This window comes from Epinephelus fuscoguttatus, linkage group LG2 (assembly GCF_011397635.1).
Source record: "Epinephelus fuscoguttatus linkage group LG2, E.fuscoguttatus.final_Chr_v1".
NCBI classification, from domain to species: Eukaryota; Metazoa; Chordata; class Actinopteri; order Perciformes; family Serranidae; genus Epinephelus; species Epinephelus fuscoguttatus.
The window spans coordinates 18483623-18507853 of NC_064753.1; the positions used below are offsets into that span (position 1 = coordinate 18483623).

At 40.6% G+C, this 24231-nt stretch overlaps 1 protein-coding gene across 5 annotated transcripts in view; it reads right to left on the reverse strand.

The window, feature by feature from the left end:
• trpm7 (transient receptor potential cation channel, subfamily M, member 7) overlaps positions 1-24231 on the reverse strand; it is a 59356-nt gene that overhangs the window by 15742 nt on the left and 19383 nt on the right. For 3 of the 5 annotated variants that reach the window (XM_049594211.1, XM_049594193.1, XM_049594184.1), the window contains exons 6-24: positions 22149-22273; positions 21751-21922; positions 19967-20141; positions 17387-17510; positions 17086-17158; positions 14719-14819; positions 14138-14272; positions 13975-14028; positions 13745-13885; positions 12530-12664; positions 12086-12363; positions 11751-11979; positions 9757-9912; positions 9196-9339; positions 3974-4102; positions 3582-3833; positions 1974-2184; positions 380-512; positions 69-247 (exon numbers count right to left, since the gene is read on the reverse strand). In XM_049594211.1, the coding sequence (XP_049450168.1) occupies positions 69-247; positions 380-512; positions 1974-2184; positions 3582-3833; positions 3974-4102; positions 9196-9339; positions 9757-9912; positions 11751-11979; positions 12086-12363; positions 12530-12664; positions 13745-13885; positions 13975-14028; positions 14138-14272; positions 14719-14819; positions 17086-17158; positions 17387-17510; positions 19967-20141; positions 21751-21922; positions 22149-22273 (2946 nt within the window). Of the gene's footprint in view, positions 1-68; positions 248-379; positions 513-1973; positions 2185-3581; positions 3834-3973; positions 4103-9195; positions 9340-9756; positions 9913-11750; positions 11980-12085; positions 12364-12529; positions 12665-13744; positions 13886-13974; positions 14029-14137; positions 14273-14718; positions 14820-17085; positions 17159-17386; positions 17511-19966; positions 20142-21750; positions 21923-22148; positions 22274-24231 lie in introns of those variants that run through there. The other 2 variants (XM_049594202.1, XM_049594218.1) reach the window with 2 other exon arrangements.

Here is a 24231-nt window from a genome sequence, read left to right on the forward strand (position 1 = left end):
CTTTTGCAATAATAAACATTTAAGAGACATTCTTTTTCTGGAAGACAACAATGGTAGTGTGGCCGTACTTGGTCCGTAGGTATGCTCCTTCTTCCTCTTTCGACACATACAGAAGAGGGAGTAGATATGGCAGAGGAGGATGAAGGGGGGAGGGAGGACAGGCTTCTCATGGTAGGCCATAATGAAGTGGTAGCGCTGGTATTTCCACACCAGATTAGAAATGGACTTCACTTGCAGATACACATTGCTAGAAAACAGAGTATGGAAATGACACTAAGGACAATGCTGCTGTGGCAAATATATCTGAAGATTTAACACATGACCAAGGCTCATCAGTACCCACATTATTCTGGATTTTCTGGACATGCGGCGCACTTACTTGAAGAAGGCGATGAGGAGGTTGACCATTAGTATATACTGTACAAAGAGGTAGACTGCTTGTAGGAGGGGAGTCAGCCACACTCCTGCTGTACACAGGTGCTTAACTTGTTGATCACTGTTATTGGCACACACTGTGAAGAGGAAAACCTTTTAGGATATGCACAGACCTCAAAGACAAAGGAGATGGACAATACTGCCTTTAAATGGCATTAAAATATTGTTGGTTTTAAAGGTCCAGTGTGTAGGATTTAGGGAGATATACTGGCGGAAATGGAATATAATATGTTTTCTTTTGTGTATAATCACCTGGAAATAAGAATCGTCATGTTTGTGTGACTTTAGAAGTAGCCGTTCATATCTACATATGGAGTGGGTCCTGATCCACAGAGAACGCCATGTTGAACCACCATATTTCCACAGTAGCCAAGGACAGACAAAACAAACACTGGCTCTAGAAAGGGCCATTCATGTTTTCATGTTTTCTTGTCAGCCACCGCAGTTAGCAGCCTCACGACGAGCATCGGTAAAACCGCTTTATTCAGTGTTTTTACTGGTTTAAATCAACAGGTCTTTTTGTTTTGGAGAGCAAGAGACCTCTGCGGATAATTTGGCTCCTGATAAAAACCATCTGAATGTCTGGAACTTGAGTTATCAGAGAAAAAAGGTGAGCGCACGTTAGCAGGTGCTGGGCTAGCGGCTCGTCTCCTACATGCCAAACAACGTCAGATAAACACTGGTTTGTAACGTCAAACTGTTTTATTCAGTGTTTTAATCGCCTCGTCTGTTTGTTTTGGAGAGGAAGAGACCTCTGAGGATAATTTCCGGAAAAATCCTCCTGAACAATGAACAATCGACTGAAGGAAATCTAACCCAGAAACGTCTCAGCTGGTTGCAATCTGCTGCAGATGCCACTAATTCCCCCTGAATCTTACACACTGCTCCTTTACTAAAATCCTATTTAGATTTTTTTAGTTCATGTATTCCTTGTGATTATGAAACTGTGGAAACAGCTGTTGGTAGCATCATCCCTATATCTTCATTAATGTATTAACTGTAACAATGTAAAACAAAAAGCCGACACATTAACAGGTGCAAAACTTTGGCTCCTCACACAACCAGGATTTGTTCAGAGGAATATTCTAAATGTTCAAGAAGTAACACTGACCTTTTCATTCTCTGTTATTCCTTCTTTTCTTTTCACCAGAAGAACTCGACAAACTTACACTGTGATACTGACATCTGACTATTAAACATTTCCAGGTTGTAATGACAGTGATAAATTTCAACGGTGTGTGAAACCCTGGGATGCCAACTCAGGTCATGGAGCACAGCCGGGTGTTTCGTTTCACCTAAGCTTCAAATGCGCCCGACTCAAGTGACGATCACTTAATCGTTGTCAAGGCAGTCGACGCTGTGGTGAAGCAAAAAGCCCTGCCCTCCCCAAATAGATCGTGTTGGCTTGTTCTGCGTGTGAAAGAGTCTGTGAGGGGGAACGATGATTAGGTCGTTGTGGAGTTGATTTCCAGTGCTTGATTGGAGTGACAATCAGCTGTCATGCTGTGGTGAGAAGCTTTGAATAAAACTGTTCTTACCCTCGTAATCTCCCCTACCATCCTCATCGTCCTTACCATCGATTTCATAGGCATACACTTCCCCGTACATCATCCAGTACGGCTGAAAGACCACGTCTTTGGCCAGCGTCCAGCTGGGCTCCTCGTCTGGGTACAGAATGGCTTTCCTAGGTACGCCATAGCTCAGCAGGACTATAGCCATTATTACCACAATATAAAACATGTTGGCCACCTGCAAGACATGTAACGCACATTGAATCACAGATATGACTCATGCTATTATCGCTATCTAAAATAATACTGTACCTATAAAGTACATTCATAGAGTTTCCTTACTGCACGTGTCTACTGTGGGGATCCAGCTCAGCACTTCTTTACTTTGATAAAAAGAAACATTTAAAAAGTCCCTTCATAGTTCATGTAATAGTTTGTTAAATAAGGAAAATTAAGAACATGGCCATTCTTTTTTATTCTTTGATTTGTGTTGCCTGTTTCAAAGCAATTATTTATAATAGCTGCTGGGTAAAAAATCCTTATGTCGTTTTAGAAATCCCCAGAGCAGACACAGTAATGTTGAAAGGTTCATGACTACTTCACATGATGGAAACTTATACACTTTTTTGCTTTCTTGGTGCGAACTGGATGAGAACATCAATGGAACTCTAACACCTCTACAAATAAAAAAGCTACAGCTAGCAGCTGGTTAGCTTAGATTAGCATCAAGACTGGAAACAGAAGGATTTGCTAACGTGGCTAGGTCACAAAACAGTCCCACACGTAACTCCCTAAAAACTACGACGTGTCAGTTTTGCACTTTTGTTTGTGTGTTGACTAAACAAACAATATATTGTGTCATTCAGTAAAATGTCCAGGTGCTGGTGAACAGACACACCCAGGCTAGCTGTTTGCCACTGCATCCAGTCTTCATGCTATGCTAAGCTAAGCTAAGCTAAGCTAAGCGCCAGGTGATAACCAGCTTCATATTTAGCGCAACTTTCAAGAAAGCAAATAAGTATATTTTAAAGAATTGGCCATCAAATTAAAATAAGGAAAATTAAATTAACCAATCATTTCATCCAATATTGTGTTGAAGGTAAGCTTAAGGTTTATAAATACTCTGGTAAAACTATGACATGGAGCACACAGTAAATGCACAAAATAATAGCGGGACCAATGGAGAGTCTGTTCTAAAGCTGATAGGGCTGCTCAGGATATCAAACAGGTTACAATACCTGTAACAGCATGAAGATGATTTACGCTGTTTAAATATGAATGTTCAAATTAATAAAATAAAAACAAATATTTAGATAAGTAATTTGTGAATGCACAAAAAATAACAACTCAACAGTTTGTTCAGACTATTTGCTAAATCAGATATGATATTTAAAAGGTGTGTGTAATATTGTCATGTAAATCAGTTAAAAATTTTAATATAATTTCTTGCTGTGTATGAAGTGTTGTCTGCTCATTACAATTCAATTTTGGTTACATCAACAAAGTATTGCATGCATAAATAAATTATTATCCCTGTTTCATTGTAAATCTGAGAGCACCTTCAGAAAAGTAACAACAGTATGTACAAAAATTTTCACATCTGTCCCATGACTTCTCACTCTCACAAGAACTCACCATTTTAGCGATCATCATGACGTACGGTCCAGCCTGCTGGTTAACAGCCAGAATATCCAGGAGTCGCACGTACCAGAAGATGATATTGAGACAATACACCGTCCTCCCGGGGACGAAGGCTTCACCTCCGGCCAACCTCAGGCCAAAGCCGATAAAGAAGGTCACAATGGCCAGAAAGTCGGACACATTAAAATAGTCACTAAACCACACCTTTATCTTCTGGCTTATTTTGCCTGCTTCAGACATAAACATCTGGAAAAAAAGAGAGATGGAGGTTAGAAGAAGAAGGAGAATAAAATGTGAAATAATAATCGTGCAGAGATCTGTTAAGAAGTCAGTGGTGAGGTTTACATGATAGTTTACATGTCCCTAAACACTTCTATTGCACATACCTCTCGGATTTTCTCAATGGCTGAGGTGAATATGTAGAGGATGACAACCCACTCCTGAGGAGAAGGCCAATCGGGCATTTTCACCAGGACCACATACGAGTAGAACATCAAGAAGCTCAGGTAGAAGAGCTGACGATGGAGACACATATAGTAATCATTATATAAAACACTTCTTCCAATGTAAGTAAAGGATCAATTCTCACAAGAATGGGGATGCTGTGTCTCTTCTATAAAGCAGTCTTTTTAACTGGTTATGAAACAATCTTAATGTAAGACTGATGTCTATATAGTTACCCCTCATGCCTGAACCCAGGTTGGATTACCAGCAAAATCAGATGGAACTACTTACAGATGCAGACAGAAAGAGCCTATGTTTACATTTACCAGGTTAAGTAACGCAGTGAGTACATTAGCCAGTTAAAGGAAGAATTTTCTCAAGGGAATTTAAAAATTTCCATCACATTTTGTGGTTATGGCTGAGACTGGAGCAGGATTAGCAAAAAGAGAAACAGAACAGAACGAAAAACAAAAAAAAGCTAAAAGCTTCCCACACGGTGACCATTTTTAACTTTTGTGGCCAATATGGAAGCTGAAAAATTGTAATAAAACATGCTATATACCCTACTTATGTCATGCAAGTTAACTAATTTGTCATCATTTTTTTCCCCTTTTTTATTTTTATATACATATAAATATTTTTGTATTCCTTTTTTTTATTTTCAATTTTTCTTTTTTTCTTTCTTGTCTATTGGATTTCCTTTGACTGGTCTGACTTTTTCGGTTTGTTCCTGGGTTGATGGATGGGTGGTGTTATCTTTTTGTCCTTACTGGCTCTGTTTTTGTTATACTCTGTACATCTTTATTGAATTATCAATAAAAATGGCTTGTTTAAAAAAAAAAAAAAAAGCGCCAGGGACAGTGATAGAGCAACCGTAAAAACTTGTCTCAACCTTGGTTAGCCATTCAGCAGATGAAGAGATCTGTGCGATTTGAAAGAATACAAAAACTGATCCTGAATTCCTCCTCCCAGACAGCTATGTAATATGTCCATTTTATTTAGGAAACAAATTAAAAGATGTGGTTTTATATCAATAAAGAATTTACATTGGTGGCTAAGACAAAGTTTACTTTGTTTTACCATCATCATATGACAGTTTTTAATCTTACATAGCTACAAATAAATACACTTTCCACAATTCACAATTTTAGAAACAATTTTCTTTCCCTCGCTTCCAAAACAAATGCACGCTCTATCCAGATCAAGATCTTTATAACACAAGGCATTAGTGTTCATGAAAACACTAAGATTTGCCCACAGGGGCTGCCAAAATCAACACAAAATGTAAGTTCCTTGTAGTTGTTTTTACTGTGTGTGTCATAAATGTAGGACCTATAGATATACTGTACAATAAGATATGTTGGACGCAGATGATAATTGGCCGGGAGCCTCTAAATTCGGACAGCACCAGAGAGGGACTTCCTCTCTCTGAGATATTTTGAGACGAGGTCAGCTGAGGCCCTCTGAGGGGGCTGAACCTCATCATGGCACTTTGAGTCGGGAGCAAATAGCCTGCCATTTTGACTGAGGCCTCTGAACCTCTGAACCCTCAGAGCTCAGCTGGCGGTTAGCTATGTGGATAAGGACTGTGTGAGAGAGCAGGAGAAATTTCATCTTCCCCATCTCAAGTGAAAATTGCAGTTCCCAACGAAGTCTGTTCTCAGGAGGGGCAAGTGGTTCAGGGGATTATATAAGAAATAGAGATGGGAATTTTTATCCAACTTGCAATTTAATTGATTGAAAGCTGTAACAATATGTATTTTGATAGCAGCGTTTAATAAATCTACTGTGTGTAATTCACTGTTATCTGTTATCACTTTTATCAACCTCATGTTATGCTGCATTCTATTGGTAACTGGGATTGATACGGTTTCCGGTCTGGAAAGGTACAAAAGAACACCCGTTCTACCTGGAGGTCTCGTCATCAAACTCGGGCAAGGTCCAGGTAGACCGAGTTGGTAGAATTGACGTCACGATGAAGATGGCTGCGCACATTGTGAATGGTAGACAAAGTTATTTGTCCTCAATTTGTCCTCGTATATGCTGTTTAATTAAGCGTTTGTGTTGTAAAAATCATAAAGTATTTTGCAACGGAAAAAAAAGTCTGTGCAAGCCCGTTGTAGCCTAAAGTCCTTTGAACCAGCAAAGTCTCTGTTGCTCAGCAACCATGCAAACAAAAACAAACTTATGGCGCGCCGCCATGTTTTCCAGACTGTTGCAATGAAACGCTTTCAGATCATACGTGTCATACAGTCATAAAAATCCGACAAGGAATGACCAGCCTGGATTGCCAAACGAATGCGGCATTAGTCATAACCTCTTCCGTGAGGTTCTTCTGCCCTCCACTGGCCAAAAATTAATATCTTGACAACTACTGGATGAACTGCCATGACCTTGAGCACAGACATTCACACCCCTCTAAGGATAAACTTCATCAGGTCAAATTTCACTTTTTTAGACCAAATCCTTGCAAAACTATGACATTCCCGCCTTCAGCTGCACTTTATGTCTTGAGCTAAATAACATGCTAACATGCTAAACTAAGACGGTGAACACAGTAAACATCAAACCTGCTTAACAGCAGCACGTTAGCATTTTACAGCAAAGCAAAATATTAATGGTGCGTTCCAGGCAGGCTTCTGAACTCGTAAGTCACGACTTCAAGTCACGAGTTACGACTTTGTAGCGTTCCAGGAAAGTTACGGCAAACTGCCAGTTACTTCCTGTTTAACGTTGAACATATTATGTTAACACATTATGATTGCAACGTGCAAATTTATTTTACATTGTCCTAAAGTCTATTTCTCACCGTGTATCAGACGCAGCATCACCGCATCCACAGGAGCTGCCACATTTGTTTGTGGGTTATGTGACGTCAGAGGTCGGAACTGGGAGTACATCGATTTGGTACTGGTGGTGGAGTTCACAGGTGGGAAGTTACGGGTTTGACTGTCGTTCCAGTGCACTTTCACGGGTTACAGGTTGTGAAAACACGAGTTACGGGTTGCCTGGAACGCACCATAACTCAAAGCAAATTACGGCCTTACAGAGCCTCTGGCATGGCTGCATGTCTCTTAGCCTTTCTTTAACTGACTCATTATGTCTTTTAAACATTAATAGCATAATATTCCATTTGCATAACAAATGAATAAGGTGAGAGATTACAAAGTAAACCCTTATTTATTCGCCTTTTCTTTTGTGGGGCAAACTGATGAGTATTTTAATCTGAACAAGGCTGAGGTAACGTAATTTAGGTACTACGCACACCTCAAAGTGGCTTCGTTCAAATGAAAACTTGTGTTTTCTTTTTTTTCTTTACTTCATAAAAACAAATACAAGCCACATGATGGTCTCCCAACGATACATGACCTCCCTCCTGAAGTTTGACCCAGAAACACAGGAAGACTGTGGGAAAATTTGTCCATATAGGCAGGTAAAGGCACGCCCACTTCCTGGTACAACTTGGATTAGAAAAACTGCTGAACCTTGACATGCGAGGTGTGAACACTTGGAAAATCAGCCATTAACACATCCCATCTGACGGGCAGGCTCTTGTTGTGGGCTGCGCTGATGTGCTGAAAAGCAGGTACGGCTGATGTAGATAAGCTTGAGCACAGGCTACATTACATAGACTAGCAGTTTCAGTGATGGTATCAGCACCTCTCAGTCTTGAACAGCCTGAAAAACAACACTGTCTCTGCAAATAAAACCCTCAGTGACAACTCCTGGGTCCCTGAGAACCAGCCTTGGGCTTGTGTATATAAATAAACATTAGAAGAAGAAAAAGTGAGAAAAGATGAGCGATAATCCCGTGCAGGAGTGTGAACGTGACAGTTGTAAGTGTGAATTCAAGAAAATGTGTTAGGACAAGCTAGTACTGCTACTGCTGTCTCTTTCTTGATTGTCTGTGGTCCATAAATAAGTGTTTTAAAGATAAAGGTATAATATGTAACATTTCTGAGACCCCTAGTGGCGAAAATTTCATACTGTTCACCTATGTGTAACGACATAACACATGCAGAACCTTCTGCTATCAATCTCAGATTTCTCCTCACACCACAAAACCAGTCAGGAGGAGTTTCGGTGCAGCATGAAAGAAGTAGTTCCTCATTTGCCTCCCACTTCCACAAGGGTGTAATGAAGCGCAGAAAAAGCAGTGGCTTCAATTGCATTGAACTGTATTAGATTCTATCAATGGTCAACAACAAAGTGATGTATGATTATGTTCCCTGAGTTACTGAGTCTTCCTGTGGGTGGTGCTGTGGCAATATCTGTCCACTCACTCTATGCTAAAATACAGAGTGAGAGAACTTCGTCTCCATTCTCAAGTGTTCCGCCACTTTCTGTGTGGGTGTCTGATAAGGTTGCACCTTGTCCCCTTCTCCAATATGTGGTATACATGGATTGCCAAGTGTTGGAGATATCAGCCGTAGAGATGTCTGCCTTCTATGGAACTAGATGAGACTTGGCTTGTGGTGCTCAAAGGGCCAAAAAAATACATTTGTAAAACTCAACAGCAATGTCTCTTTCAAGAAATCATGACCTGGTTACTCAAGATAATCCACAGACCTTGTTGTGAGTACTATCATGTAGGAACTATTTTCTTTTGACCCAACTACACCTGTCAACGGTATCAGCAGGCAGAAGGATGCGTGCATCTACTCATGGACGAAAGGCTTGTGCTCGTGACAGTGTGACAGCTAGCTCAGTGGTGCTAGGTGAGCTAGCAGTAGATGCACATTTCTGCACAGTGATATGGTTGGGAGATGGTAAGAGGGAAAAATATATTTTTTTGATTATGAGGTGAACTGTCCCTTTAAGCAAATCTCTCAGTTTATTCTGAGCATCACCCATGGCCACATCTCTAACAGCCCCTTTTGACTAGATTGTCTCAGGCACTTTGGCACAAAGGAACATAATTTGAGAACAAAATCCCTTTAGTACATTCCTGTTTGCATTTCTACTACGCCTGAAACAAAGTGGAGATCAGGCTGATTCTCTTTCTTCCAAAGCAAAAACAATCTGTGTTAAACTACTGCTACTGGGTGGTAACATCTTCTCCTGTCACCCTGAATCCTGCCCAGATGAAGAACCACAAAACAGATGGTGGGATGGATGTGTAGATGACTGTATGTGTGTGCGTTCTCTTTAGTAATCTCCATACCGTGTTGGCCCAGAACTTGACAATGGGAGCGTGGTAGAAGGCATAAATTTTCCTGGTTAAGGGCAGCTTCCTGGAGCGAATGTGTGTCTCCATGTCGCTCTTCGCCTCCACATGGTCGTGGGATCTGGCCTCCTTGAACACATCCTGGAGAGAGGTTAAAGAGGCCCAAATTAGACAACAGCAGGCCACAATGTAGAGACAGAATGAGATAGAGAGAACATGGAGTAAAGAAAGAAAGCAAATAAATGAAATGAGTATGAGGAAACAAAGAAAGGAACTTAAGGCCAAAAGTGCAATAAAGTACTTATCAACAAACTTTTGCTGTGAATATCTATCGTCTTACATAACACACTCACAACCTGTTCACAGCTCATTAACCCTTTAACACTACCTTAACTCTGAACATGAATTTAGACATGATGTTCAATAATTTACGTCATTGTGGCAGTGCCAAACTGCTTTGACGCCATGAAGATACCATATATTTTCAGTTTTTAAATGAAAAGTAAAAAAAGCAATGGATAAAAATACAAAAAAGACAGAAGGAGTGAGTAAAACAACCATTTGGATGTCCTCAGCAATGTTCTGGAAGTTGTGTTCGCTGTCCTCCATTGTCATCTGGTGGTCGTCCTGACTCTGAGGTATGTGAGCCATCTCAGCCTTGGATTTGTACTCCAGCAGGAGGATGGCAGGAGGCACCAAGATACTCAGAATTACCTGGGGACAAATACACACTCATGTGGGTGGATGCTTCTATATTTGTCGACAAAATCCTTTGAATTAAACACACTGATGAATCCCAAGTGTTTTGTTGCTCGAGTGCACATCTAACCTGTTTTCATTAAATTAAATATTTTCATTATAACACAGGTCCAACACTGCTGTGAAAACTGAGATTCAGACATGTACAAACAATGCTTTCTTTAGTAGCATAATTACTCTTCTACCACTACTTCTGATGTTTACAAATAATTGCTAAAAAAAATTACAGTGTCTTTTGAAACCAAAGTACTGCTTTTGAAGTGCAGATAGTTCCTCAAGTTTTATGAATGGGTTTTGACCTACAATTCAGAAAATGCTTACACATGGAGGTCACATGAGTGGTTCTGTCACAATGGCATGATATCTTGCCCCAGAAATAATTACAATAACTTATAATATTGTCATTTTAAAGGCTCAGTGTGTAAGATTTAGGGGGATTTAGTGGCATATATTGGTGACGATTGCACATTGCACATTCACTCCCCCCTGACCTCTGCAACACCACATCTGTCAATCTGTTCAAATCCAAACTCAAAACACATCTGTTCAGACTTGCCCATTCCATCTGATCAAATGCACTGTCCTTACACTGTCTTACTGTCTTCCCCTCTATTTTAATGTATTTGTATGATGTTTTGTATGCTGTGTTTCTTGTTTGATGTATGCCTTTATATATATATATATATATATATATATATATATATATAGTTAGCTAGTTTTCCTTCCATGTTCATTGCTCAGGAGGTTTTTACTGGGAGCTGAATTATCTGCAGAGGTCTCCTCCTTGACTTGACTTGTGATTTAAACCGGTAAAAACACTGAATAAAGCAGTTTAACGTTATAAATCAGTGTTTCTCCAACACTCTCATCACATTTGGGCTTCTAACTACTACTGCGCGAAAACGCTAATGGTCCTATCTAGAGCCAGTGTTTGGTTTGTCTGCTCTGGGCTACTGTAGAAACATGGTGGTGAACATGGCAATCTCTATAAACAACAACCCGCTCCCTTTATAGATGTAAACTGCTCATTCTAAAGGTAAGGAAAACACATGGATTCTTATTTTCAGGAGATTATACACTAAACAAAACATACTTTTGATGTTATATTCCATTTCTGCCAATATATCGCCCTGCCTCCCACACACTGGGCCTTTAAGACCATTTTATGCCACTGATATAATGATGATATAATGTCATAATAATGCAAATGCACCCTTTTAAAGAGCAATACATTTCAAATATATAATAATATAATAGTTACCATATAATACCATTAATTATAATGGTAGGGAAGTGGCATCAAGTTGAAGAAAATGTTGGTGACATTCTAGTATGAACGAACATGCATGTGAACACAAGGTCAGTATCATACAATATATGGACATGACCTCCGTCACTCTGTCCTCATCAGGTCAATAACGTAATTATCGCCAAACTGGCAATCACGGTCTACAACTGAGATAAACAAGAGTGTTACTAAGCCATTTATTCCCTGTATCACCATGAATCATCCAACACAGTGGCACTTAACACCTCTGAGTACTTGAACTGATACTGGGATTAGATATGAGAGCAGACCTTTGTTCAAGCCCCGGGAACACTGCACCTGTTGACAAATCTTCAAACACAAATATTAAACCACTACAGGATGGTTTAATATTTATATCAAGCTGTACACAGACTAATAACTCACAATGTCGAACCTCAGCAGCCACTGAAAAAGCAAAGCACTGCTTCCAGCAACTTGGGTTTCCATTTGTAACAAAAAATAAAAATCTAGATGGAACATGAACCTTGTACCAGGAGTTCTTGCGCATGTTCAGTCGTCCCATCCACATGTCTGACAGCAGCAGCTGGGTACAGGTATGAGCCACAAAGGGCCGGAGGTGGGAGGAGACAGCCAGCTTCAAACAGGTGGAGTTGCTCCAGTTCTTCAGCTCGTAGGTGAGCAGCTTCATGGCCATGGTCTCATCCTGCCTGAACGACTCCTCCAGCAGATCCACTGCCAACGTCCCAAACTCACTGAAAGAAACCAGCATAGTTTGTTTATGTCATACTCTAACTTCTGTCGAGAATTGTGAGAATCTTTTAGCGATTTGACATGATTTAAAGCCACAGGAAAACTTACTTTGAGTATTCCTTAAGCTCCTCTGAGGTGTCGTCCACCACATCGCTCTTCTTGGCCTCGTAGCCCATTGATCGGCAAAGCTTGCAGGCCACCAGTGCCTTTGCCATGTTCTCCTCACCGTGCTGCCAAAAGAAGAGCGACATTTTCTGCCTCTTCATCAGCACAGCCCACACCAGCAGCTCGTTGAAAGGGTAGGGAAACCGCCGCGTCTCTGGGTCGTCTATGTCCACGATCTCTTCTTTGATTCTTTTTTTATTCTGCTCAGTGGAAGACTCAAGCTAGGAAGAGAGGGAAGGAGCAGTGAGAAGGGTAGAGGCAGACAGACTTTTCCCCCATGTAACAGTGGCTCTTTAGATGCAGAGACAGATCTTTATCTCTAGAACTTTTTATTTTAAGGCATGCCCCAGTCCAAAGAAAGACTTTCCCCTTTTATTGAATGTTTACCTTGGGTTTGTATGGCTGTGCAGTTTTGATGAAGTGGTTGTGCCTTGTCTTCTCCTTCTTGTCAGCCTGCATGCTAAAGGACTCGTGACTTTTCCTCAGATGAGAACCAGGACCTGCTGTGTGGCGACCCGACCTCTGCTTAGGACATTAAACATTTTCAGATTAGTTGACTTCCACTTATTTTCACCACAGTTCACAGTCCATATAATAACAGTTTATGCAGTACAATGCATGAAATGTTACTATAGATCTTTTTTCTTAACACATCCACACACCATCCAAGATTTTAACTCCAGCGCACCTGCATACCAGTTTAGATGTCCAGTGTGTGGGACTCAGGGGGATATATTGACAGAAATGGAATATAATATAATCGGTATGTGTTCTTTATTCATGATCATCATTGCAGTGAGCAGCCTCTTTGCGACAAAAGCGTTGGAAAAACCCAGATTTTTTTTGACATGAAACTACTTTATTCAGTCTTTTTACCAGTTTAAAATCCCCATGGGTCTCATTTGTAAACACTGCATACGCACAAAACAAGGCCTGAAAGAGGCGTGCGCCACTTCCTACGCAAAGCTTGTGTGTGTATAAAAACAGACTTAATGTGAGGAACTTTGACCCATGTTTATGAACATTTTGAAGATGGGAAATTGGCAAAGCAGATGGTGATGGGGAAGCCTGATTATAGAAACCGTCAAACATTTTTTGGTGCACACCATTTTTGGCTTTTGTTCATACGTACATTTTTAGTATGGATCCTATGCATTGTTTTAGAATTGAGACCCCAGGTCCATTTGCTTTGTAGAGGAAGAGACCTCTGGGGATAATGTGGCTCTCAGTATAAATCTCCCTAATGTCTGGATCTTAAGTTATCAGAGAAAAAGGGTGAGCACAGAGAGGGCAATCTCTGAGGTGCCAATAAGCACTGGAGAAACACTTATTTGTAACCTGAAATTGCTGAGGAAGAGACCTCTGGGGATGATTCGTCTCATGGTAAAAACCTCTTGAACAATGAACACTGAAGGAATTCTAACCAAGACAAGTTCAGGCTGGTTGCAATCTGCAATCCTCACCACTAGACACCACTATATCCCCCTGAAACTTAAAAGCTGGACCTTTAAATAAAGCTAAAACACAAGTAGAAGTTTCAAGTATCAACCCCATAAAAGAGGTTTGGGAAATTGCAAAAAAGACACTACAGTTTGAACTCACCCTATTGTTTCCATGGAGATTGTTGTAAATGATCCGGAAGCGTTTCCTGGTGTAGTTGCACCTGTAAGTCCCGCCCATCAGGTACTCAATAACCAGGCCCACATCAATCAAAGTGATCTTATAGTTGGGAGGCAGATGACTCTGCAGGAAGGCACAGAAAAAACAAAGTGGTGAATGAGAGTGAAAACACTGAGGTTAATATCTACTGATATAAAACAGACGCACTCTACCTGTTTAACATCTCTAACCAGGTGGAGGAGACCTGGGTTGTTGGGAGGTTGTTTCTAAAAGAGAAGATAGAAAAAAGCTTTAAAACACTAAAAGCATGCAAATATATTCTTTACACACAGCTCATCTGTTGTTTGGTGGCTGGTGTGTGTTTCATAGTGTTACCGTGTTGTAGAGCTCCTCCAGCCGACTGATTGTCAGGAAACGATGCATGCTCACGCCATTTTCAATGAGCAGCTTGACAAAATCCACCCTGTCCATCACGAGCGCATCCAGCATTGCTTGCTCCAAAGAGCTCACCTAAACATATAAACAAAGAAAAACATGCTGTTATAAACCAAGTGATTATTTATAAAATAAATACAATGAGGGAGAAAACCAAAAATATGTCCACTTTACCAAAAAAGAAAACCAACACAAGAAATATAAACAAATAAATATCATCCGTCATCGTATCCATGCAAAGCCAGGATTCCCCAAAGTTTCAAAATAAACACAAGCAGCGAGGGCAGCTTATGAAGACAACTGATATGGTTCATGTTACAGTCAAGACAAGCAGTCCGTGGCAGCCTGCCCGTATCCAGTCCCCCCGGCTACTCAGGCTGCAGATTGTGGTTAGCAGAAATTCTGGGGTCACTTTGGGCAAGTCCAAAGGTTTGGAGCTAAACAAACATCCCTCAGAGTTGTGGCTCAAACACACAAATACACACACACATACGCACAGACAAACAAACACGCATACGTACCAGGAGCTGCTGTCCGTACACAAACACATGATTCTTGGCAATGTCGACCCGGTCCCAGGCCAGAGTCAGGACCAGCTGGTCGAAGGCAGACTCGTTTGTGCCTGAAATACACAGGTACAGCCGCGTGTAAACACATACGCAGATATTAATTCCCAGGCAAGTAAAGCCTTATTAACTGTGTATTTCCTGTTAGCCAGCTAGCAGGATTAGAGGGGGTTAGTAGAGCAGGGCCAGGGCAGTAATACAGTCAATTACACACTAATACGGCAACGCAGATTAGACTACAAAGTGAATCCCTGTTCAATATCCTGCTCTCTTCCACACTAATCTGCTTTATTGTCCTCTAGGAGCCATCTGAATCAAATGATCATAATCACTGTACACAGAATTGATCGTGTGGATGTCAAACAGGAATCTCAGTGGAAACTGACTGGACTAAAATCAATAGGCTGAACTCCATATAACCTGGTCTGTCTGCTCACTAATCAACACAAGAGAGGATGCATTTGGCTTTTAAAGAAATACTTTACCCTAAAATGACCATTTGTGCGTATCAGTTACTCCTCCTCTTACACTGAATTCATACAGAAAACTTTGGGTTTTTTGTTTTTTTTTTGCACGCCTCAACAGTGAACGAAGAATCAAAAGAGAAAATTCTTGATGTATTGAGCTCTGTGTATCACAACAGCAAATTTATATCCAAACATCAGTTCACAAGCTCTCACACAACTTGTGCAGTGTAATTAAAGTCTCACTTATGCAGTCTTATGCTCAGCACACTCTCCTAAAAGCCAGACTCCATTGACAAAAACAGTAATTTTACCTCACTGAACACGGAAGCTGCTGGCCTACCACTTCCTCGATCACTTAAGTTTGTGTTGTGTTTTAAAGGGTTGGCTCAGAAACACCAAAGCCAGACAATAACACAAACAACACAAACACACTAACGATCAAAGCAGTTGTAGACCAGCAGCTCCTGTGCTCAGTGAGGTAAAATTACTGTTTTTGTCAATGGAGTCAGGCTTTAAATAGAGCAAAGATAAGTTTCACTTTTAGTTCGGTTTCAAACCAGAGAGGGCAGTGTGTTTGGGAAGTACTGAGCATAAGACTGGATAAACAAGACTTGGATTATACTGCAGGAGTTGTGCGAGAGTTTGTAAAGGAATGTTTTATTATCGGGAGAGACAACTGGTTGTTCTGTGTATACAAACATAGATAAAAATCTTGTGATAGGTGTGTATATATTTAACTTATTTTTTTCCCCTGGATATCTTATCTCATGTCACTCTTGTTATTTTTTCGTTACTGTCTTTTTGTTTCACCTGCTATGCCATTATATAGGTCATGTGATGGCCTCTGATTCTGAATGTTTTGATATAGTTTTGCCGTTTTTAAACGCAGACCCCTTTGACTTCAATTCATCAAGAATTTCTCAGTTCTTGGATTCTTTGTTCACTTTGGAGGCATGCTAGAAACATAGTTTTCTTCATTAACTCAACATAACACAGGGTGAGTAAATGAAGTTCTCCTTTAATAACAGCGATGGCATTTCGTTAACTCCTTCACACTCCACATTTAATATCCAGCCGTCTAAGTGATTGAATCGTACTGAGAGAGAGAATGATCTTAAGTAGCACTCGATATTCTTCAAGAGGCCTGAGAGCTTTTGTACTCCAGGGTCCTTTTGAGGATGAGTTACTGTTTGACCAGGATGACTGCGCCTCAGGTAGACAAATATTTACCAGAGCGGCATTTTCAGTCGCAGTCTGTTTGTCTTTTGAGTGTCTGAACCGGTTTCTCCAGACTATTGATCAGCTGAAGTCGCTCACGAATTCCTTGCTTTTGTCTGAATAAACTTGAATTATCAGAGGTGCTGCACCCACCTACATTCACTTCAACACCCCTTTTTCAGGTGAATATTTGCTCCATGCTTGAAACGAGGAATGCCTGTGTTCATACAACAGCTGGTAAGAGATATTTTTTTAACAGCGTTATGAAAGCAGAGTAACTTGGGTGAATGTCCAACTTTCTCTTTCTCTAACAGACTGCAAAAAAGAAAAGGAGTAAGACTGAGATATGCAGCTCAGTGACTGACAGTGCTGGAATAAAGAGGCCCTGTGAATGTGGGCAACATGATCTCCTCAGCAACACAAAGAGAAGGGTGCACACAGGGGGGAACACTGTTCTCAAAGCATATCTGTATCAGTATGAAAACACTGCAAAGTCCTGAAATCTTTATTTCCCAATGCCAACAACCTCAGCGTATGAATAGTCTGAGTCAACTTTATGTGACTTTTGTGACTCAGTTCCTTTATTAAAGAAGTTGTGTGGAGGAAAAAAAGGTTCAGAGAGAAGTCATGGACTAACCTTGGAGTAAAGCCCTCAGAATGGCTACGTCAATGTCCTGGGTCTCCTCAGAGCTGATGTGAAACACAGTGATCTGTTTTTCAAGAAACAAGATAGCGCTTATCAACATGTTCCCACAGACATGATCCAGATGTTTCAAGAGTTTGTGATATGTGATATATCACTTTATAAAAACTAACAGTAGATCATCACAGTTTACTGCTGCACTCGTTGAAATGGGAATAAAAATAAATAAATACTTAACATGAATAACAAAAAGTGTATATAGTGCAGTTAAAAATTTGAAGTAGCATGGATGTACCAATTCTTTGCTCTTCATGCACTCCATCAGAGTCTGAAAGAGATGGATGGCATCGCTCTGGCTGAAGTTGAATGTTTTCTTGATGGTTGCAATGATGTCAGTCTCCACTCCATCAGGAAGACGACTGTAGAGGAATTACAGTAGAACATGGTTACACTGGTCACACTGCTCAAACCCACACAGCTGTAAAACACTTAAAATACAGGTTTGATGCCAGCGCCACGGTTTTTCGTGCAAGGAGAATTACCAGGCGGCTGCCTCTGACAAATTTCGTGCCACCTCCAGCTCTTGACAAAACTCTGACTGGTGTCTTCGTGGAAAACACTTCTTTCTAACAAGCGTAGCATTTAGTGGATTTCTGTCATTTGTTACTGCAATTGCAGCATGATGCTGATGTTGTGGTGCTGTATCGTAATCAGCACAGTGCACTGAGAGAGTGCTGCCAAACTGCCAAGTGCTGTCCACAGCAAACAAATCACTAAAAAACAAAATTCATGTTTTAATACAAGTTTATGTCACCAGCTGGCATTTATAAATGCCGTTACAAACAGCAGTCTGCATTCATGATCGCCGCTCCATGGTCATCTACATGTGTGCCTGAACACCATCCTGTACACTCACTACAATGTTTATACCAGTGAAATGTGAGGAAAATAAAATTAATTTTGAAGAGGACAAGCTGTCTTACAAAAGTGTCTTCTCAAGTGTGTGAGAAGGGATAACTTTGATCAGTGCTTCCCAACTGGCCCAGCCACAGGGTCCAGATTTCTCCTAAGTCATTAGGAAAATTTGTGTTTGGCTATGTCGTTGAGCTAGTTTTGTCTCTGTCAAATAGCTGTCTCTTAATCTCTCACTCTACAGCAGGAACTCACTGTACTTCATAATAAAATGTGTTTTTTTACAAACTTGACATTTTTACAAGTCACTTGTGGTCCATTCAGAATGGACCCGGGACCCACTTTTGGACCGCAACCCATCAGTTGGGAATCACTGACGTAGATCCTTCAAAAACAGGAGGAGTTCTACATTTGCGTGAATATTATTTTGCCAGCAGAATCATATAGTCTTAAAGAATATTTAGTATATCAGTATTTGTGGTGATGTTCTCAGTCTCAAATGTAGCTTAACCAGGTCATGTGGATCTGCTACTCTAGTACACAAACAAACAAACCGAAATCTGTAGATAAACATTTAACATCCCGGGATCCACATTAAAGAAACAACTGACTATCCCTGTTACAATGTGGCACAGGCTATTAATAATTGTCTTTTTTTTCCTCAGTCATATAAGACACCTCAATTACATTGCTTGTAAAAAGTGTTTGCTTGAGCCAGCTGTAATAAAACTCCGCTAATACATTTCAAAAACGTCAGAACGGCTCGTCTGTCGTAATCCAAGTGCCCTGAAGCCGAGGCATGCAAAACTGACTTGAAAAGATGTAATTTACTCCACTTTTATAACATCATTTCTCGACGTGGTAAGTTAGCTGTGCTGTGTTTACACGGCAACTCGTGCAAGACTCGAGATCTAGCACCACCACTAGCCATCAGCTAGTCTCACGCGAGTTGCCGTGTAAACACAGCACAGCTAACTGACCACGTCGAGAAATGATGCTATAAAAGTTACATTTTCAAAATGTGGGTTCCATGCACTTCAAGTGTAACTGTTATTCCGGCTAGCTGTTATCCTCCGATACCCCGAACTAGTTTTGTGGATTAAAAAACTACACTGGACTTCTTGTCGGCATGAGGGTCAGTAAGTACTGTCTGTATTTTCAATCTAAAGTGGCCATTTCCTTTAATTAACCTTCTGAGGGACGGATAAACATTAACATATCTGCTTTGGATCTGTGCATGTCATGAATCCTGACTTTTTTGTACAAACATAGCTGGGATGGGTTCATTATTTTTTGCATGTCAGATTACAAAAAGATACATTTCCAGTAGGAGCAGCACAGAAACGGGTAGTTAAACTGGATCACAGTCCAAAATCAACAAACCAGAGATCAAATGAGTAGTTTGAGTTCACTGACAAATTTACACTGAAGACACAAAATGTTGGTCGTGTGCGAATGTCTCACAACCTTTCTCGGAAGTGTGTGCAAATTTCTTTTGTTGATTAAGCCTGTCAGCAGATTACTTTTAACTGCGCTCTGTCACAGGTTCAGCTATTTTTAGCTCTGGTATAACAGACTGGGCTGTGGCTGGGCTGTTACAAATGCTTCTGAGACAGAAATAGATGAGAGCCACCAACGACGCTGCCATCAAAGCAATTGCGAGAAAAAAAAAAAAAGGAAGGAGGAACATCACTGTCTGCAACACAGTAAATAATTCAGCACTAACTGCATCATGCTGACAATTTTTTTTTACTGATCCTCCAATTTTAACAACTTTTTTTTAACCACAAATCTAAATATTTAGATCTTTGAAACCTTGATTTTCTTTAATTCCCTGGAGGCAACAGTATTTGGAAAGATTTAGCTTTGGCACGCCAACCACAGCTGTCATTGTCTCTCCCCCACCCATCCCTGTCATCTGTGTGTGTGTGTGTGTGTGTGTGTGTGTGTGTGTGTGTCCTACCCTCCCTCCTCTGTCTGCTTGTGGATATAGGCCAGGATGTCAGCAGCACGGCCGGTCCCCTCACACACCACCACTGGGACAGGAGGGCTCTCCTGCAGGTACTCCAGCACGGTCAGGATGACATTGGGACCCCCCTCAAAGATCAGAGCCACAACAGGAACACCTTGACCAATTCCTACAACAAAGAAGACAGAGAGTGTGCTCACAGTTAGGTTACATTTTTCCCTTCAGGAAAATAAGGACAAACAGGCACAACATGTTACCCCAGCAGTTTCTCACAGAATTGACTCCAAAATTGTATTGCTTGGCCATTAATCACTGAGCGGTTTGGGTCCAAGATCTCCTGACCCAGTTCGAACCTGCAGACCTCTCAGGTCACCTGGTTCTGGATTACTGGTTGTTCCCAGAGTCAAAACTTAACATGTGACGCTGCCTTCAGCTTCTATACTGCTCAAATATGAAACAAATTGCCACTTGAGCCAAGACTTGACACAATGTGGACTCCTTTTACTTTGTGGTTAATTTTCTTTTAAATCAAACATGTTTTAATTATTTTGTTTTTATTCTGTGTGCTTTTGCCTTTATTGTTTTATTGCTTTTATCCTTTGTTTCTTGTGCTTTTACCTGTGTAATCTGGAAAGCACTTTAGGTTGCCTTTGGGTATGAAATGTGCTATATAAATAAAATTTGCTTTGCCTGCTTTCAGCTCTAAAGCCATTCACATTACACAGCTCCACCCCAGTGACAGTTTGTGAGAGGTTAAGATGATAATACTCAGCTCACTGTTATCAACTTGTTTCCAACTGGTAAATACAAACAGACTTGATGACACTCTGGAGTTAAGTTCCCTCTGAAGGGTATGTACTGTACTGATAATTGTCTACCATAGGAATTTATGATGCCAAATAACCACTCAATGCTTTGGTTGTTTCCCTGTGGTCTGTTTGAAGTTGTACTGGCTGCACTTTCTGATGTAAATTCAATCCAGCTCATACAATACTTCACTGATGAAAGAGCTATACAACTTATTAACTGATATCAATTAAAACGTAAGTAATAAAGAATTTATTTTACCACAAAATGTAATGTATGACTTCTTACTGTGAATAAAGGAAATCATGCCCGGGCAAATTTAACTTCCTTCATACAGAAAATATGCAGATTTATTTTTGTCTTCAGGAAGAAAATCATGTCAGCTTCTTTGAACAAGTCCTAATTTATCCAGTAACACTTAACAGCCTGCACAAAATGTCAAAAAGGAAGAAATTAGTTAACTATATTGCTTTGGCTGTTTGGAGTAATTTGATGGTACTTTTATGCCCCTTCCTTGAAAACATTCCTTTTGAAAAAGGCTGAAAAAAAGTTGTTATGCTGTGTGTTTATATTCTACCAGTTCACTGACAGACATGATGAGCTTAGTGGAACATTACAGTTTTGGGTTACATTACAGTTTTATCTTAAAAGATACAGAAAACCAGGTATTTTAATTCAAGGGACCTACAGAGGCACACTAGAATCTGCATATTACTGATAAACAATACATGGTAATAATAATGAATTGTCTTTGTCCGCTGCGTAATGCATGTGTAGCCAAAATGAGACATGTCGACACACAAGATTTATGTGCCAGTCTGTGGGAGGCACTTCACACAAGTAATGTCACCGCTTATCTCAGAAGAAGAGCACCTGACTGCGTTTCCAGATCTAAAGTGACCCTGTATAATCTCACTTCTCAAGAATCCAAGCCACAGAAACTGTTGGACTGAAGTTTCAGTTCTTCTTACGTGCGTGTATTCTTTGAAGGTTGATGTTCTTCTCCAGGTCTCGCCGCAGTTTGACCTCAGCGCCGTACTTGCCCACTGTCCCATCGTCCACCAGGAGGAAATGGGAATGCAGATTGTTAAGAACGTTTAGTTTGCTGAGAGGGTTCAGCAGCGTCTGATACGGAGCGATGATCTGCAGTGCGGACATGAGGAGGCAGTGAAAGGGAAGAGGATAGGAGCGTGAGGGGAAAAGAAAAAGAAAAATTAATTCCGTACATCAACAAAACAATCCAAACTATGACAAAATCAATGCTATCATCAATATTACACAGATGGAGGTTATCTGGTGTCTTAGGACTCATTGCCAAAGTATCATGAGATAATCTTAAACAAATGAGATTATAAAAGTTGCATCTTACGTCTCTGCCAATGAGATCGTTTCTGTTTTCAATGACTCCCCAGGGTGCGATCCCGATAGTGCAAATTTTCTTTGATGATCTTGAACAGTGTTCTTTGAGAGCGTCTCCCACATGCTTTGCCACACCTTTAGTAGGGATACATAAAACAATCAATAAACTTTCATTATTTCTGGACAGGAGCGAGTTTTTATGGCTACTTAGAGGGTAACTTCAGTAACTTCAATACTTTTTTTAAACATTGGAGGAGGACCTAGAGAGAGGTTGGGCATCAGAGAAGCAGCAGGGCAAACAGCACGTATAGCCAGCATGTTTTCACATAACTTGGTGAAATTGGGCATAGCATCAGTTCAGACAGGACACGATGCCAAGCTCAGCTCACATCCCAGCTACATCAGCTGATCTCAAACTGCCCAGTCAACTGATGGAGCACCTTACTGATTGAAGGGAGTCAGCTGATAGACACATGATTCCTTTCTATGCAACCAATTGGCAAATCTCATCCACAGCTACCTATTTAAACTGGTTTAGCCTGCCTACTGTTGCTGCTCCCTCTGCACGCTGCTTTGCAACCCGCCTCCACCCCAGCTCCTCCTTTCTTTGTTGTATCTGACTTATTAATGTCATTTCTGTTTGTCATTGAAGCTTGCTCTGTTCTGTTCCCGTGGGTCTTTGCTGCTGCTCTCCCTGCCTCAGGCTTTCCTCATTTGTACGTGGCAGGGTGGAGAGGTGTGCTCTCTCCACCTTAAGCTTTCCACGTAGACATGCAGAAGGGCGGAGAGGTGTTCTCGGTCCGCCTTTGGCTTTCCACGTAAGTGAATGGAAGAGGCTTTCTGCGCAGGCCTGAGAAAAGGCAGGGAGGCCCCAGAACAGAGCCATACTGCCAAATATAATACTGCAAATGGAAATAAAGTTTTCTTTGACATTAATTTTCCTGACTTAATTAAGGGTTAACTTCAACCAAATCAGAGCTGGTGATAGCTGGAAAACTGGAAAGACAAACTAAGATAGTTTTTGTGGGTTTTGTTATGTCCTTTTAGAATGTTTTTGAATTAAGTGTGTTTTACAATGAGAAAATTACTGTTTTCTTAAATGGTGTCTTTGGTGACAGTGATTTTGAGGCTTCCTGGCAGAGGTGGGGGTAAGTCACACGTGTAGGTCACAGGCAAGTCTGAAGTCTTAACCTTCAAGTCTCAAGCCAAGTCTCTAATTAATCTGTAAGGAATCAATCAAGTCATCGAGTCCCTGCTATTATTCAAGCAAGACAAGTCCAGTCATTACTCAGGTCAAGCAAGTCACAAGTCAAGTCATACCAAATTCTGATGATTTAATAAGCTTATAAGTTAGCTATGAAGACACATTCATGTCTCTTTCTTTGTGGGTTTTATAGTGACTGATGAAGCTGGATGTCGTGGTGGTTGTGTCATTGGGCTTTGAGCTGCAGACCTTCCATACCACTGTTTTTGTTTTTGTTTTTTTCCTTACTACCCACATCGACAACCTAACCTTTGAATCCAAATTTTATTATTTTGGGACTAGCCCCTCCATGATAGGTTTCTTGTGCATTGGTCTATGTGTAGTAGGTTGCCAAGTTTGCACGCATTGCACTTCAAGTCACCCATTTCAATATCTAGAAAAATGCAAATATTTAATAAAAAACAATTCAAGTAATTTCAAGTCACCTGCCTGAAGTCTAAGTCTCAAGTTGTGAATACCAAGTCAAAGTCAAGTCAAGTCTTTTATCACAGTTAGTCAAGCAAGTCTCAAGTCCTCACATTTGCGACTTAAGTCTGACTCAAGGAAAGTTACGAGACTCAAGTACCCCACCTCCACTCTCTGGTTAAACAAAAAGAATTTTACTCATCTATCTCTGGGGATCCTTTCTAAGATGTTCTCAGTCAGAATAACAATCTGAGCCTGTCAGTGACAAAAACAAGCACTCATAGTAGATGTACACTGACGGTGAAATACTGCCTCTACTGCCTTCATTAGTGACTTGGTATCCTTGGCCATATCTCACTTAAATTTCTCCTTACCATATATATTTCTGCATAAATTTATGAACATTAAAAGTCAACTCGACACC